This window comes from Gymnoscopelus microlampas (assembly GCF_963454915.1).
Source record: "Gymnoscopelus microlampas genome assembly, chromosome: 2".
Lineage (NCBI taxonomy): Eukaryota > Metazoa > Chordata > Actinopteri > Myctophiformes > Myctophidae > Gymnoscopelus > Gymnoscopelus microlampas.
Window position 1 is genome coordinate 25176895 of NC_139939.1, and position 15315 is coordinate 25192209.

General features: G+C 40.1%; 1 protein-coding gene across 1 annotated transcript in view; it reads left to right on the top strand.

Annotated features, from left to right (window-relative positions):
- The first annotated feature begins 8778 nt into the window (after positions 1-8778).
- zcchc7 (zinc finger, CCHC domain containing 7) overlaps positions 8779-15315 on the top strand; it is a 63890-nt gene continuing 57353 nt past the window's right edge. The window contains exons 1-3 of the mRNA XM_084045001.1: positions 8779-8865; positions 11749-12423; positions 14865-15072. Of these exons, the coding sequence (XP_083901127.1) occupies positions 11854-12423; positions 14865-15072 (778 nt within the window). The 5' untranslated portion in view covers positions 8779-8865; positions 11749-11853. The remainder of the gene's footprint in view (positions 8866-11748; positions 12424-14864; positions 15073-15315) is intronic.

Here is a 15315-nt window from a genome sequence, read left to right on the forward strand (position 1 = left end):
ACACACACGCACACAGGCACGCACACCGGCAAGCACACGCATGCACGCACGCACGCACGCGCACACACACACACACACACACACACACACACACACACACACACACACACACACACACACACACACACACACACACACACGCCTACGACTTTACCAAACTTTTCCGCGCCTCCAACTCCATGTCTGTGTTTGTCGTTCATGTCTATTTCTCTTCCTCTGTTAGATATATGGCTATGTACAACATGGCAGGGTGCGTAATGGCGCGGTTGTGTTAAGATACTCTCTTTGACAATATTTTCTCTTTTTTTTTTATCGTTTCTGTTATTGCAGGCTACGGGTTGCTTTCAATGTTTTTAGTTTTTTTTTTACAACTTTTGGGGAATGTCAAAGATATTTTACTCTTCTCTCATCTCTTCAGAATGCACCTGTTAGCGCGGTGCTCCACGCATTATATACGCACGAACTGAACGGAGCGATTGAGAGCCACGTGTTATAAATCTTCTCTTTACTCTTCATTCATAATCAACCAGTAGACCAGCCTGAGGGTTTTTACTTTCAAATTGTTAAAAACAAAACGCCAGAATTAAAAAAATAAGTTATTATAATGTATTTTTTTTGTAACTCTGAATGAACACTACTGCTTGGTAAATCGTGCGATGATGTTTCATTCCTCTCTCTTCACCATCACTGTGCACCATGGTTCTCAAACTTTTTCATGTCAAGGACCCCCAAATTAATATTTGACCGCGGACCCCCCATCTGAAAATGTTTTGTGCCAGGGACCCCCAGAAGAGAATGTTTTTTTTTAAAGCAAAAGGATTCAAAAGTGTCCAAACATTTTTGATATTTTTCAGAAATTGTCAAAAAAAATAGTAAATGTACACGCTCGCAGTGCAGCCAAGTGACGCATTGTGAGCTTGTAGATCTGCTATTTTTGAATAGCCAACGTATATGGATAAAGTGGTTAAAATGATTGTGATGCTACATTAACTACTTTTGCTGGGGACCCCTTAGAACCCCCAAGGACCCCTGGGGGTCCCCGGACCCTACTTTGAGAACCAATGCTGTACACACGGTGTGTTTCTTCTTCACCTCTGTGCGACACTGGCCGAGGCGTCAAGGGACAGGAGGGATCATCTGGATGTTCATGTCCCTCGTCACCAAAATGTATACGAAACAAAAAAAGAAACAACGACAGACAGACAGGCTGCCGCAGGTCCCGGGGTTCACGCGCAAAACCCCAAGACAATTGAGTGCGGAACAAAGCGCGAGACACGGAGCCCATTTGGCTGGGCTTGTCGCCTCGCGCTGCACCCCGCCCTACGACCCTGACCTTCGGCCCGCGCCCACCGGCCTGAGAGACAACAAAACGGCACCTTAACCCAGTGGTTCTCAACCTGTGGGTCGGGATCCCCATGATTTGGTTGATTGGTATTCTTTTTAATACATGCAATAATAAAAAAATAAATACAAAAAACGAAAGAAAAGAAAAAGACCATTACTGCATCAAAAGTAATCAACAAACTATACTGTAAAACATTGGCCAAATTGTCAAATAATATAAGAAAGAGGCGAAAAAAAGAAGAAAAAAGCTGATCTACAAACTCACAACGTCTCGCAAGGAGGCGTTGTGAGCTTGTAGACGCTATTTTTATGATATTTCTCTGTGGAACGGAGTCAAACAAAATGGGGGGTCCCCAGTTCAAATATGATTATTTGGGGGGGTCACGGCCTGTAGGTTGAGACCACTGCCTTAACATAAATAATAGTCTCCTCTTCTCATTATCACTGGGTGGAGCAGAAATCAACATGCAGCAGTGTTGTTCATTATAGGCTAAACCAGCCTGCAATGTTTAGTTTTTTTGCAACAATAAACAAAGATCTCGTCATATTGTGTTTTTTTTTAGGCCAATTTGAACTGTTCGATAATGCAAAAACGATCGATGCATTTCCTGACATGTGGGCCTGCAGAAGGTAAAGCACGCACTAATCACATATTAGGCTAATTGACGGTAATTAAAATAAAAATGTAATGTAGACAGTTATGAGGCGAGTAGGCCAATACTAGGGTAAACATTTTGTTTTAGTTAGCCTAATCAGTGATTGATCAGTGAGTTTCGTTATGATGTGAATTCAGAAATCAAAATATAATAACAGACCCAAACTTTTCTTTTAGTGAACCAAAAGGCTATTCCATAATTCTAATAAAAAAAATAGGCTACAATACATAATAATTATAATACTATATAGTAGTAGTAGTAATAATATTTGTATTATTTTACATTTATAACATAAAACATAATACAATATATATGTAAACATATAGGCTATAGGCTATAACGCTTTTATTATCATAAGTTCACAATTGCAACAAAAGGGTCTTAAAAAACAATTGACCTACAAACAGTATACAAGAGGCCTATAATGTAGACTATTTGTTACAATTATCTTTTAATGTTAATCAGTTTTGAATGCCTAGGCATATCTAGCAACAAATGCCTATGGCATTTTATTTGGTGTGTTTATTCCTAATGCCTTTGGTGAATAATCAATAAACATTTGGTTTGCCTCACAAATTCTCTTTAGAAAATCTCCATAGCTTAGATATCAATCATCACTTGTTTGTTTTTCATTCCTGGAGTAATTAATGTAATTAATAAGAGGCGGAGTTGGGGAGAGTTGGGATATGGGTTCTATGACCTCCGCTCTGACCGAGCGGAACCGGAAAGAATCGCATTAGAGCGTGAGGCACAAGAACTAAAGGGACGATTAGAACAATGAGTAAACACGTAAACATGAGGACCTAGACTTTGTTCCTCCATCTTTTGGATTTCAGCCAACCATTCAAATTCAATGTTAAGCTTCAGGAATAGGCCAGACATCTAAAGGCCACACATCAAAGTTGTTTAGGATCAGTGCATGCCAGTGTTGCAGAAATTATGTAGGACTACAAATCACAAACGTTCCTCTGAAAATAAGATATATCAGTGAGAAAGTCTTTTAATGGACAATCTGCCTATTATTTGAAGAACACAAACATGTTAAAACAATTGACATTAGGGGGTACATTTGTTCTATTGAATTGAAATGAACAAATGAAAGGAACTAAAATTAAGTGCTGCTTCCTGTCATGGTGTTTTGATCCATCACTGATCAGATTTATTTTGATTTCCCAAAAAACATGGTCTTGCTGTCATGTTTGTTGTGTATTAGATGCAAAAGTTATATTTTTATTCCAATCTTTATTTTGTAGTTTGTTAGTTGAGCCTAAACCTCAATGTGTAATCTACCCATGTTCCTATAAGAAGCTGCTTGGTTTTGGAAGATGATTGGATGCTTTAGTCTTTTGAAATTGAACCAGGATAATACACTGCATTACAACAATTACATAAGATGAATAAAATGATACAATGATGACACAGCCATCATTGTATCTGGATTACATGAACACAATAGTGTGTTTTCCCATTACACCTGTATTAATTTTGTATGATTTTGATCCACATTTGTCATTATTCATTAATTTACAGAGTTATTGACTGAGTAGTAGGCCTAAGTGAATACTGTACAAAAATATATATATTTTGAATGAACAATTTCTCCCTTTGTGCCTATATTTCCACACCCATAAGACAGTCCAACTGCAGTTCAACTTGAAATAAAACAGTATGCACAACTTGTGGCAGAATGACCCAGCAGCAGTGCTATACTGTATTTTCCCTGTCATCACATACATGTGTTCCATTTCAGACTCACACCCAGAGATTAAGACAAACTAGCTGTGAGCAAGAAAAAATAAAGCAAAAATGAACATAAAACTTAAAACAACATGAAATGTACAATGCAAATTAAACATTGATATGCAATACAGCTTGCCTCTGATATTTCTTAATTTGTCACTATGGTTTATTATTTCATTTTATTTTTACCAAAATACTGAATGAACTTACCCTTTTACTGTATCCGTGGGACACAATACTGGCAATTCACAGTGGAAGGCTCCTCTTTGCAGTTCATAGTGGCTGGGTGTTGTGAGCCTCTTATAAGCCCCCTTGGCTTAAGAGTTGCAGGGCGGATAGCGAAATGGGACACATTATTTGTCCATGAAACATTATGTGACACAACATGACACCAAGCCATTTGTATGTAAAGACAAACATTTCAGCGTGACAATTCAACAACAGTGGACAAGGCTCCTGTCAATTTGGTTTTAAACCTGATGCTGAGAGTGGGGTTCGGCCACCACCACGCCAAGATGGTGTGTGTTCACATGCATGTTTGTGTGTGTCTCTGTGTAGGGCTCCTGTTCACAAACTTAATCCCCATAGAAGCTGTCTCTCAGTCTAAAAAAGGTGTTGTTATGCTTGTTCTCTTGTTCTTGCCTTTTCTCTCGAAAGCTTTGACACCTTTGAACACAAAACCCACCAAAAGGTTTTGGGGTTTAGGAATTTCACCTATAGGCAATTCATCTCATCAAAAGCAACACGAAATTGTCATACACATAATATATTGTTTTGTAGTAGCCTACTATATGTCAATATGCCATTTGAAAAGAACCAATCAGATGTCACAGTATTGAAATAAATTCTTTAGCTGCAGCAACCTTGACAAAACAACATTTCAATTTGTCAATATGTTACATCTTTTCCCTCATCAATCATGCTGATTCTTTGGTACTTTAACTGCAACATATTGTACATGATGCCTTGAATGTTTACCCAACGTTTATATTATATGAATCTAATGCGAATGTGGTGACTCAAAACATCAAAAGATTTAGAATGAAACTACAGTCTACACTTTCTTATGACAACAATGACAATAAACATGTAGGATGAAAGATACTGTATATCCTGTACGTGTTGAGAAGTGAGGGCATAGGGCCCCATATGGGTGATGCATGGCGGCCATTTTTGTTCAAAAGCACTCATCCAGAGCGAGTGAATTCCTCGTCCCTGGCAGCTTTGAAACAGCCTGGCTGGTTGTAACATACATTCAGTGACAAGGAAGACTTTTTTCAATAAAATACCAAATGGAAATACCCAAACTACACGGAATCCCAAATATAAAATGAAACAGGCAATGTTTTGATTGATGAAAAGTGAGTAAGGAGGCCTTTTGATACATGTCATTCAGCTCACATTCTGCATACAGTACGCATGTAGAGACAGTGGTGGAAAAGTTACTCACATTTTTGACTTAAATAAAAGTATCAATTCTGCAATGTAGAAGATGTAGTGAAGTAAAAGTAGAAGTAAAAGTACTGAAGATTGGAAATACTCAAGTAAATATACCTCAAAACTGTACTTGAGTACAGTACTTGAGTAAATGTACATAGTTACTTTACACCACTGTGTAGAGACATACAGCAAAGAGCTGCACATACTGTATGGAGGTGTGATATTGCTTCACCAATTCTTGTTAGACACCTGTGTTCAAGATTAGCCACAGAATGTGATCCTGAAATGCTATGATTTGACTGAAATCCATGCCATCATCCATGTCATTATGACCGATTCATTCTAGTTTGGAAGATACATTTTGGGTCATTTACTTGAGATGAGGGGTGTTTGAACATCACTTGCAAAATATTGCCCAAACCCCAGAGTGCCTGTGTGGAAAATCCCTTTTGGATACATCTCCATTAAGTGCACAGCCCACGGGCTATACAGTCTCAAATGAAAGATGGTCCCACAAGGAACAGACAAACACCATCAAATGAGCACAATGATATGCTTCTTTTAACTCCTACTCTCCAATAAGGAGCATTCATCAGGCAGAACCAACATTTTGGGATTTGTGATTGGAAGTGGCCTGGCCACTCCATCTTCTACACGCCACTGGTCTGGACTCACTGAGATGAACCGCTGAACCAGATGCTTCCAGCTCTCCTCCACCTCTTTAAAATAATAACGGTAAATAACGAGTGGATGGGACCTGAAATCAAGCAGCCACATCACAATTTCAGTGAGGCAGTGAGGCATTCCAAACCGGCATCCAATTTAGATTGGATGCAGGTTTGAAGGTGGGAGGAGAGGAGTCACAGGGGCCCACATGCACTATACCAAGAACAAAACAGATGTGTTCTGTGTGTGTGTGTGTGTGTGTGTGTGTGTGTGTGTGTGTGTGTGTGTGTGTGTGTGTGTGTGTGTGTGTGTGTGTGTGTGTGTGTGTGTGTGTGTGTGTGTGTGTGTGTGTGTGTGTGTGTGTTTGTTAGTAGCATGGGCAAAGAGAGAGGATGGAGGTAGGCAGTGGTGTAAAGAAACTAAGTACATTTACTCAAGTACTGTACTTAAGTACAATGTTGAGGTACCTTGACTTTAATGGAGTATTTCCAATGTTCAATACTTTCACTTCTACTCCACTACATCTCAGAGGCAAATATTGTACTTTTACTCCAATACATTTAATTGAAAACTTTAGTTCCTAGTTACTTGCAGATATAAAAAACACATTGTGAGCTTGTACATCTTGTAGATCTTTGTAGATTTTGTGATGCCAATACTTTTGTTCTTTTACTCAAGAAACATTTTGAACACAGGCCATTTACTTGTAACAAAGTATTTCTACATTGCAGTATTGATACTTTTACTTAAGTAGAAAATGTGAGTACTTTTTTCCACCACTGGTGACAGGTACAACCTAACCTTTGGAAGGAACCAATCCGACATTGTGATGGCCTTTCTTGTGTCTGACACGCATGGAGTAACCCCTGGAATCAGATGGCATTCAAACTCTGATTCCCCATCACCACGCTTCCTGCTCACCCTTATACTGATGGTAGTTGGGTGTACAGTTCACAATTATTATCATGATGATAAAGGGGGGAAAAATAAGATGGATGCTAATGTTTTACCATCCCAGAAAAGGGAACTGGGATGGTATGCTGCGGTAGCCTACATGTAATAAGTATGACTGATGGCGATAGCCAGTCTGTTGAATTACATTTACATATAGATTTACTTCACATTTAACATGTAATAATGGCATAGGCCTGAAGGTCCAAAGTCACACACACACACACACACACACACACACACACACACACACACACACACACACACACACACACACACACACACACACACACACACACACACACACACCAAACACAGATAAAAGACACACATTTTGTGTTCTGACATTTTATAGTGATATTTTCTATTGTTGGTGAAAAACGTTACCATCTGAGTGGCAACAGTCTTCTTTGTGGGAAGAATTTATCTGAATAAAAAACATCCCAGATTGCAACTGTATAATATGTTGTCACTTCACATACTCTTAGTAAGTTATGAGTTCAAATGTAAACAGTGTAGTGGGAAAATTTTCACAATTGACAACATAAATATTCTAAAGGTGACCATATTTATGTCCTGTTAGTTGCAGTGTGTGTCCATAGTTGTGTACTAGATATTTTAGAATGCTCAAATGAATTCAAATAATTTCATATCTACTTGTATGTGGCCCATAGAGTGTTGGCTTCAGGGGTCTGGTCACAACTCCTGTTGCTTTCATTCAACAACTGCTCCAATGTCTTAGCCTGGTTCCAGACCATAGACCCCGCCCACTCTGAGTGGACTGCTCTACCAATCTCTATTTCCACACTATTCTCTCCTAGCTGGTTCAGCAATACAACATACATGCTCGTTCTCAACTGTCAGCATTATTATATATTGTACTGTCACTTAGAAGAGCCTGTTCATATTTATCTCCATTTAGGGAGAGCATGTGTATAAGAGGTGTTCAAGATGACACTTCAGGAGTCTTCTGCCCCGAGGGGCTCAGCCCAGGCCAGGAGGCCTGATGCTATGATCTGTAATGCTGTTACTTCTTCAATAAACACTTCACCCTGACTGGATATTAATATTTTCCATAATAGTTGACAGGAAATAAACTTGGACATAAGCTGTTTCCTAGCAACGCAATTCCACTAACAAGGTCTAGGCCAGAGGACTTCAACAGGGTGTCCTCACTCCTCAGATAAAATGTCAGAATTTACATGAACATGAATCCAACATGTTATCAAAGATAATGTGTTAACAAACAAACAAACAAACAAACAAACAAACAAACAAACAAACTAAAAGCTCTTAAAAACACAACACTAATGATAGTGCTGTCAAATGATGAAGCCATCAAACTGCTACATCACTTGGAGACATCCCATAGTAACTAAAAAGAAAACAGTGGAATACCCCCAAGCTAGTCAGTCAACACAGATATGAGCCAATCAGTTGAATATGGACGGTGAGCTAGCTTTGAAAGCCTCTTATCAAGTTGCATGGAAGGCTTTTAAACAAAAACACACACACACACACACACACACACACACACACACACACACACACACACACACACACACACACACACACACAAATATGTACAGGGGGTCCTAGCTCTAGAATAGCTTGATATTATACATTTCATGAAATGTAATAGCTATGGTGGCTATGGGGGTCCTTGCTTCGTCTCACTTTCAGCTAAGGGGTCCTTGGCATGAAAAACGTTGAAACCAATATGGTCTTCTAGAATCTAGGCATAGACAGATGCAGATGCAGTATTTCACAGGAGGGCTAGATTGTCATTAGAATATGAATTATTTCTTCATCATAAATAAATGCAACAAATTAAGACCAGTCAATGGACACAACAACTGTTGAAGCGGACTCAGACTTGTGCCGTTTCTCTTATCTCCCCACGAGCAGCACCATTCTGCTTGTTGAAGGTTTGAACCACACAGTGATACTTTACGGTCGGCCAACCAATTTTGCGACGGCAAAGCCCGGAAGCTGCTGTTGTCCTCCTGCCTCTTAAGCAACCAACCAACCAACTCTGAAATCTGTGTACATTATACTTCATTTAAAGGTGAGTTTATTCATATCAGGGCTAAATATAAAACACGACCAGTGTGGAGCTGCTATTGTGCATCAAACAGCAACGTTTAGCGTCTGTATCGTCTGTGTTTAGGATGACATTGTGTCTTTGTTTACAAATACCCGGCTGCTCTGCCTGTAAACACGTGGATATGTAGGAGGAACACATGTTAGCCATGTTAGTCTGTAGTTATAAACATCACGCATGCTGAGAAGGACAGTCTATGTGTCTGTGTGTTGCATTGTCCTTCTAATTTGTCCTCATGGGTTGAAAGCTGACGCTCGAATTGAAAGTTTGTGCAATGTTGCAACATGCAGTCTGCTAGCTAGTTAGCTTGTAGCTAACCATGGTTACCAGGCTATTAAGAAAGCTCACTGACAGGAGAAATGATATGCTGGTAGACTGAATGTTGCTATTTATTCTTATTGGTATAAACGTTGGTCATGCTTGTTTGTGTGTTGTCATTTTTAGGCAGGCTGCCGATTTATTTATGTTATGTATTATTATGTCCTGCTAAAATGGTTAAGCCACATTATTATGAGTATTCTGTATGGACCTCATATCCCTGCGCAATGCTTGTAAACCACGTGTGTATGCTGAGGGGCTGGAAACACAGTGACTGAAACTGGGTACATGTATGGACACATCCCAGCCATTTATCCCCTTAGGCTAGTCTTTCACCACTGCACACAGACAGACAGACCCCCACACAGAGGGGTGAGACGACTCGTCCTTGTGGGCTGCTTGTGACTGCCCAGTGGGAGCCAATCATCTCCAACCATCATGGCACAGACATGCAGGAATGGTTAGGGCAATGGGCTGAGGCACACTCCGTCCTGTGTGTGTGTGTTTAACTTTAAGTGAGAAAGAGAGATTGGCAAAAATGAAAACGTGTATTGTATAGTTTTACTTTATGTAGTTGATGTAGGCAAGATGTCAGTGCAAAATATTGAGCTCTCGTGGCACAACAGTCCCATTTTAGATGTATCAAATGGCCCTTAAGCCTTAGTTGCACTTGGCAGCACGCAGATGTCGTGCATTAAAAATTGCCAATCTTCAAGCTCACAATGCGTTGTACTACGGACACAGGGGAGAAGTCTCCCCTCAAGGCCGGCCGGCTAAGTTATTACTTGTTCTTCCTTGTGTTCAAGTCTATCTATTGGTCAAACTTCTTCCTTGCGCATTTGCGACTATACCTAAACCTAACCTTAACCCTATAACCCTAACCTCACAAAACTATGCATAAACCTATTCCTTTGGAGGCCTCCTTTTCTGGCAGAAGGCCCTCAGGGAGACTTCTCCCTTCTGCACAGTGCGGGGAGATGTAAATAAGCTATTTTCGATTCGCAACACAGCATGTAACCAATTATAAATCATGGATTACAGATTCATAAATCCATTTGTCTTATGTCTATGTAACGTCCAAAGTCAGTGGAAATAAAAAAGTTAAGCAATGTCATCTGTGAAGTTGGCATGTTTAGGTGGCCTGTAAGTAGTTAACATTACTTAAAGTGGCACTATCTAACTTTTATTTAATGAATAACATGTAAATGTGTCAAATCTGTATGGTAGAGTATGTTAATACAATATAACTAATAATACAATTGGGATGGTTGTATTTTGTCTCCCTGAGACATTTAGATTGTGTCAAAGGTCATGTCTCACCTAGCCATGGTTCACATGACGCTTGTATACAAGCGTCATGGTGCCGAGTCCCCCTGGTTTATAGCGGTGTTCGATATTTTTTATATTGCCAACTCTCACATGTACATAAACGTTCAGATTTCAAATATAAAGTGCTTACCCCCGAGCCACGGATGTTACAAGGCGACCCGGACCGCGATAAGTACCCGTATCTCCCGTATTGTTCAATAAAAAGCATTTTATTCCGATCGCCGGCCATTTTCTCCAAATCTTCTCCGATACTTTCAACCATGCGACACTAATGGTTGGGAGGTGTATTGCACTCTGATACATTACAAAAAATAAAATGGGATTAAAATGCTTTTTATTGAACAATACGGGAGATACAGGTCCGGGTCGCCTTGTAACATCCGTGGCTCGGGGGTAAGCACTTTATATTTGAAATCTGAACGTTTATGTACATGTGAGAGTTGGCAATGTAAAAAAAATCGAACACCGCTATAAACCAGGGGGACTCGGCACCATGACTGTCATGGTATGACAGTCATGTTTCAGGGCTAATGTCTCACCTAGACACAGGATCTGACATTAATTTTGACCCGATGGTCAAGATTCAATTTATCCCCTGAGCAAGCAGGCAGGCTCTATTAGCTCAATGGTCAAAATGTCAGCACTTGTGCAGGGAACTGGGTTCAAATCCAGGGTAGAAGAGGAAAGTCACTTAGTGCAGCTTCAAGATGAACATGATTTCAACAAAACAAAGTTATTCAAAATGTGTAAAATATCCAAATGATAGCTGTTTGCTCTCACATCACCTTTCAAGTTGAAATTAGGTGGACTCAATAAGAATAGCTGCACTTCAATTTCTGTTCCACCAGGTTTCAGATGAAACAAGTTTATAACATGGTTACAAACAATTAGTTTCCTAATGGTCTGACTGACATTAAGCAAGGCTAGGTTGATGGTGACAGGCCCCAAAACAAATCGTGGCTGACATGGAAATGGATATCAAGTTTGATTAGTATGCTGAGTATTTTAATTTTGACAGTGATGCAGAAGGGACAAGGCATTGTGTGTCAACAGGAAGAGTGAGAGATTTAAGTACATTATATAATATGAGTCCTGTTACTGTAATAGCATCTTTATTTCTGATGGGTAGTTGTTGGGTACAATTACATTAATGCCCTATCTTAACTGTATGTTTGTCTCTTGTCTCTTCTAACCTTGCAGTACACCGTGGCCGGCTGAAGTTGCCATTTCCCCTTGTGTGTGTGTGTATGTGTGTGTGCGTATGCGAGTACATGCGTGCTTGTGCGCTCGGGGTGTTCCGTGGCAATGTATCGGGGTTACCAGGACTGGAACGAGTTGGAGGATGAGCTGTACAAAGAGGAGGAGGATTCTGAGGGGTCAGAAGTTAACAGCGAGCTTGAGTTCCAGCTCTACAGCCAACTCCACTACTCCTCCATTGCCGGAGAGTTGGAGGATAATGAGGAGGATGGAGGAGATCTGGATGAAGGAACAGAGGAGAAAGGAAAGGCTGAAGTTGGGCAGCAACTCAAGGTGATGGAGAGAACTGGAGATGGCAATGGGGAGCATAACGGCTTGGAGGAAAACCGCTCTGTGTCACATGATGAGGGTGGACTACGGAAACACCATGAGGGAACTGCAGAGCTGCATGAGAGGAAAAGAACAAATCAGGAAAAGCCGAAGGTGGTAAAATGTGATGATGTCGATGAAAGGCGGAGGTTCTCATCAGCGTTCATTAAGGAGGTCATTGTCATTGACTCAAGTCCTGAAGATATCTCCATCTCAGGGACTGATACAGATGATGGGGTATGTAGCATCAAGGGTCGTACCTCATACTCAAGACCACTGCTAGGTTCCACTCCATCTCCATCCCAACCGGTAGGAAGAGACCATTTTGTTTTTTATCAATTTGTGTGTGTGATGCATGTGTTTTCATAACAATTACATGTCATTAACCACTTAAGCATTATCTACAAAACTGAATGACGAATTGTGAAAATAGCCGATCTACACGTTTTTTTAATTGTTCCCAAATTAGGGATGTGAGGATTAAAGAGATTTAACCCATTAAGACCTGAGGCGATTCTTAAAAATGTTTTCTAAATCCTAACAGTTTTTCTAAAATTGTTTTTTTCAAGATTTTTCAAAAAAAGCATATCTACAAGTTCATAGCGTAGCACTCGGTGCCGCGCTATGAGCTTGTATATCTGCTATTTTTGAATAGCCAAAGAAATCTAAAGTGACACAGATGCGTTCCAGGTCTTAATAGGTTAAGTTATGATGTGACCGTTTCTCAGGTGGGCCATATCCAGACCTGCATATTTAATATTTAATACATATTTTTAGTACATCAATACTGCTGGTCTACCACCAGAGAAACCAAATTTATTCTCACAGTCACAGCCAAACACATCATGCTTTGTTGCATTTCACTTCACTTGTTTTTGGCAAAGCAACAACTAGGGGTATATTTACTGTCTGCCGGGTACATGTCAGAAGTACAGCCCACTCAGTCTCAACTTTTCTGAACAACAAACACTTTCACCATACTTTGACTCTGAAGGAATGTTCCACAATGTCAAACAAGAAGCGAGCACAAAGTATTATACTTTATAACAAGACTGCAGCAAGCAAATTGAAATGCAGTTATGTGATGTAGCATTGAGTCCAATTCGAGCAAAGTCAGCAAAGGACAGACGCTGAGCACTTTGTTGTCACTGTCACTCATGTGATGGATCACTGCACATGCTTCCTTCATACAGTGACAGTTTTGATACCCAACACCAGTTTTGTTAATCATAACTAGTTATTAACTGGGTGTACTTTGCAAGCCATTATTATTTTGCAGGCATTGTCGGATGTAAATATACACATATCAATCTAATGAGGCGACCGTGTGTTGGCCAGTGAGTGGACATCTATACAGTACCATGGCCTCAGAGGGCCTTATCCTCTAAGGATGACACTAAACACGGAGGGCCAAATGAAACCATTACAGACAGGTTTTGAGTAGCCAAATGTCAAACATTATAGTTACCGGTGAGCCGTCCACACCCGCTTTGAGTGTGAAGTTGTTCCCCAAGTAATTCAATGTACTGTACTGGAACTGGGTTCCATTAACTATGTAATGTCTCACACCAGATACTTTGTAGCATGGGGGGCTGGTATATATATACCGGTAATTCATTAACTGTCTGAACGTCATTTTAAAAAGACCTGCTAATTTTACTTTACCCGTCAAAATGTCTGCCATGAAAAGGGTCTACTGCCAGGGGGTACTGGATGAAACACAATCACACACACGTTGCTAAAACATACTATTGGGTTTGTGGTTCCTCGCTGTGTGTGTGTGTGTCATTTTAAAAAGACCTGCTAATTTTACTTGGTTGTCATTTACATTTTTATGTAATTTGGATGAAAATGAGTGAAAGCTGCAATTTGCAAGTTTTATGTCCTCTATCTACTGTACACAACAAGATGTGCTAGTTATATTGTATTAACATACTCTACCATATCGATCGGTTAAAATAATGTTTTATGTATTACAATAAATACAGGATTGCAGCTTTAACTGCCACCAAAAAAAGAAGGGTTGAAATGCACAATATGTGCAACAGTGTACCACCAGCATACTCATATCCTTTGGCAAAAATATGGGTTAAGGAAAATTATCTTTTAAAATCTGCAAAGAAACTTGCCTATTCCTGTTGTGGTCACACTGATTCTGCCTTTTCACATCAAAGCTTCAGCTTGTGTCTATACTTTATGCTGGGCATTTTGTGTCAGTTCAGTTAATACTGCTAGAAACCACACTGCTGCTCTTGTCTCTGATGGCCAAGGGCAGTTACCTGGACAGTAGCTGTAGTAGCAAGCAAGCAGTGACACTCCAGTAATAGGTAGACATATGTTGGTGTGTGATAAGCTGCTGTGAAGCCCCATTTATACTTACATTTTCAACAGTGTTGCGCACCGAAACGAGACGATCTACAAGCTCACAACACGTTGCATCCGTGAGGCATTGTGAGCTTGTAGATTGGCTATTTTTGCCATGCGACACCTTCGTACGATGGCGCATAAATCAGGTGCTAGGCAATGTTGCTCGTGAAAGTTTAGCAGCTGCCAACCTTTCTGTACCAACAAACTAGAATAGGGTCTGCTTGTAGATTAAAATATTTGCCTCTCTATTGAGAGGATCGTTTATTTGCTTACGGTGTGAAACTGTGATCAGACAGTCACTAAGCATTTCCACAAATTTGGAAAACAGCTGGAAAATAAATCGTTAATATCTATTATCTATATATTTTTTATGGTTGTTTTAGACCCCCCAGAAAAGGAAGAGCAGTTCCAGTCTGGAGTCGATTGTGGTTCTGGACTCTGAGGACTCGTCAGCAGAACCAGAACGATCTGGATCAGTGTCTGATTCCGATTCAGATGGACTTGAAAACTGGATGATCCTGGGGAGTGGGAAGCAGGAAGGAGATCAGAGCATCTCGCTCAACTTGGAGGGAGTACCTGATAACAATAGAGGTATGTGTGGTTGTGTGTGTATGTAGGGTAGTGCATAGTCATAACTGTATACTGTGCAACCTCATCTGTGATTGCTGTTTGCAGTGGTGGCTATGTTGTGTGTTATATTTGTGTGTTGTTGAGCCATTATGCTGTCTCAGGTTTAGCATCAATTCTGAGAAAATGGATGAAAGGGAAATATTGTTTTCTTCCATATTTTGCATTGATAAAGAATGCACACAGACAGTGTACGTTATGAACTAG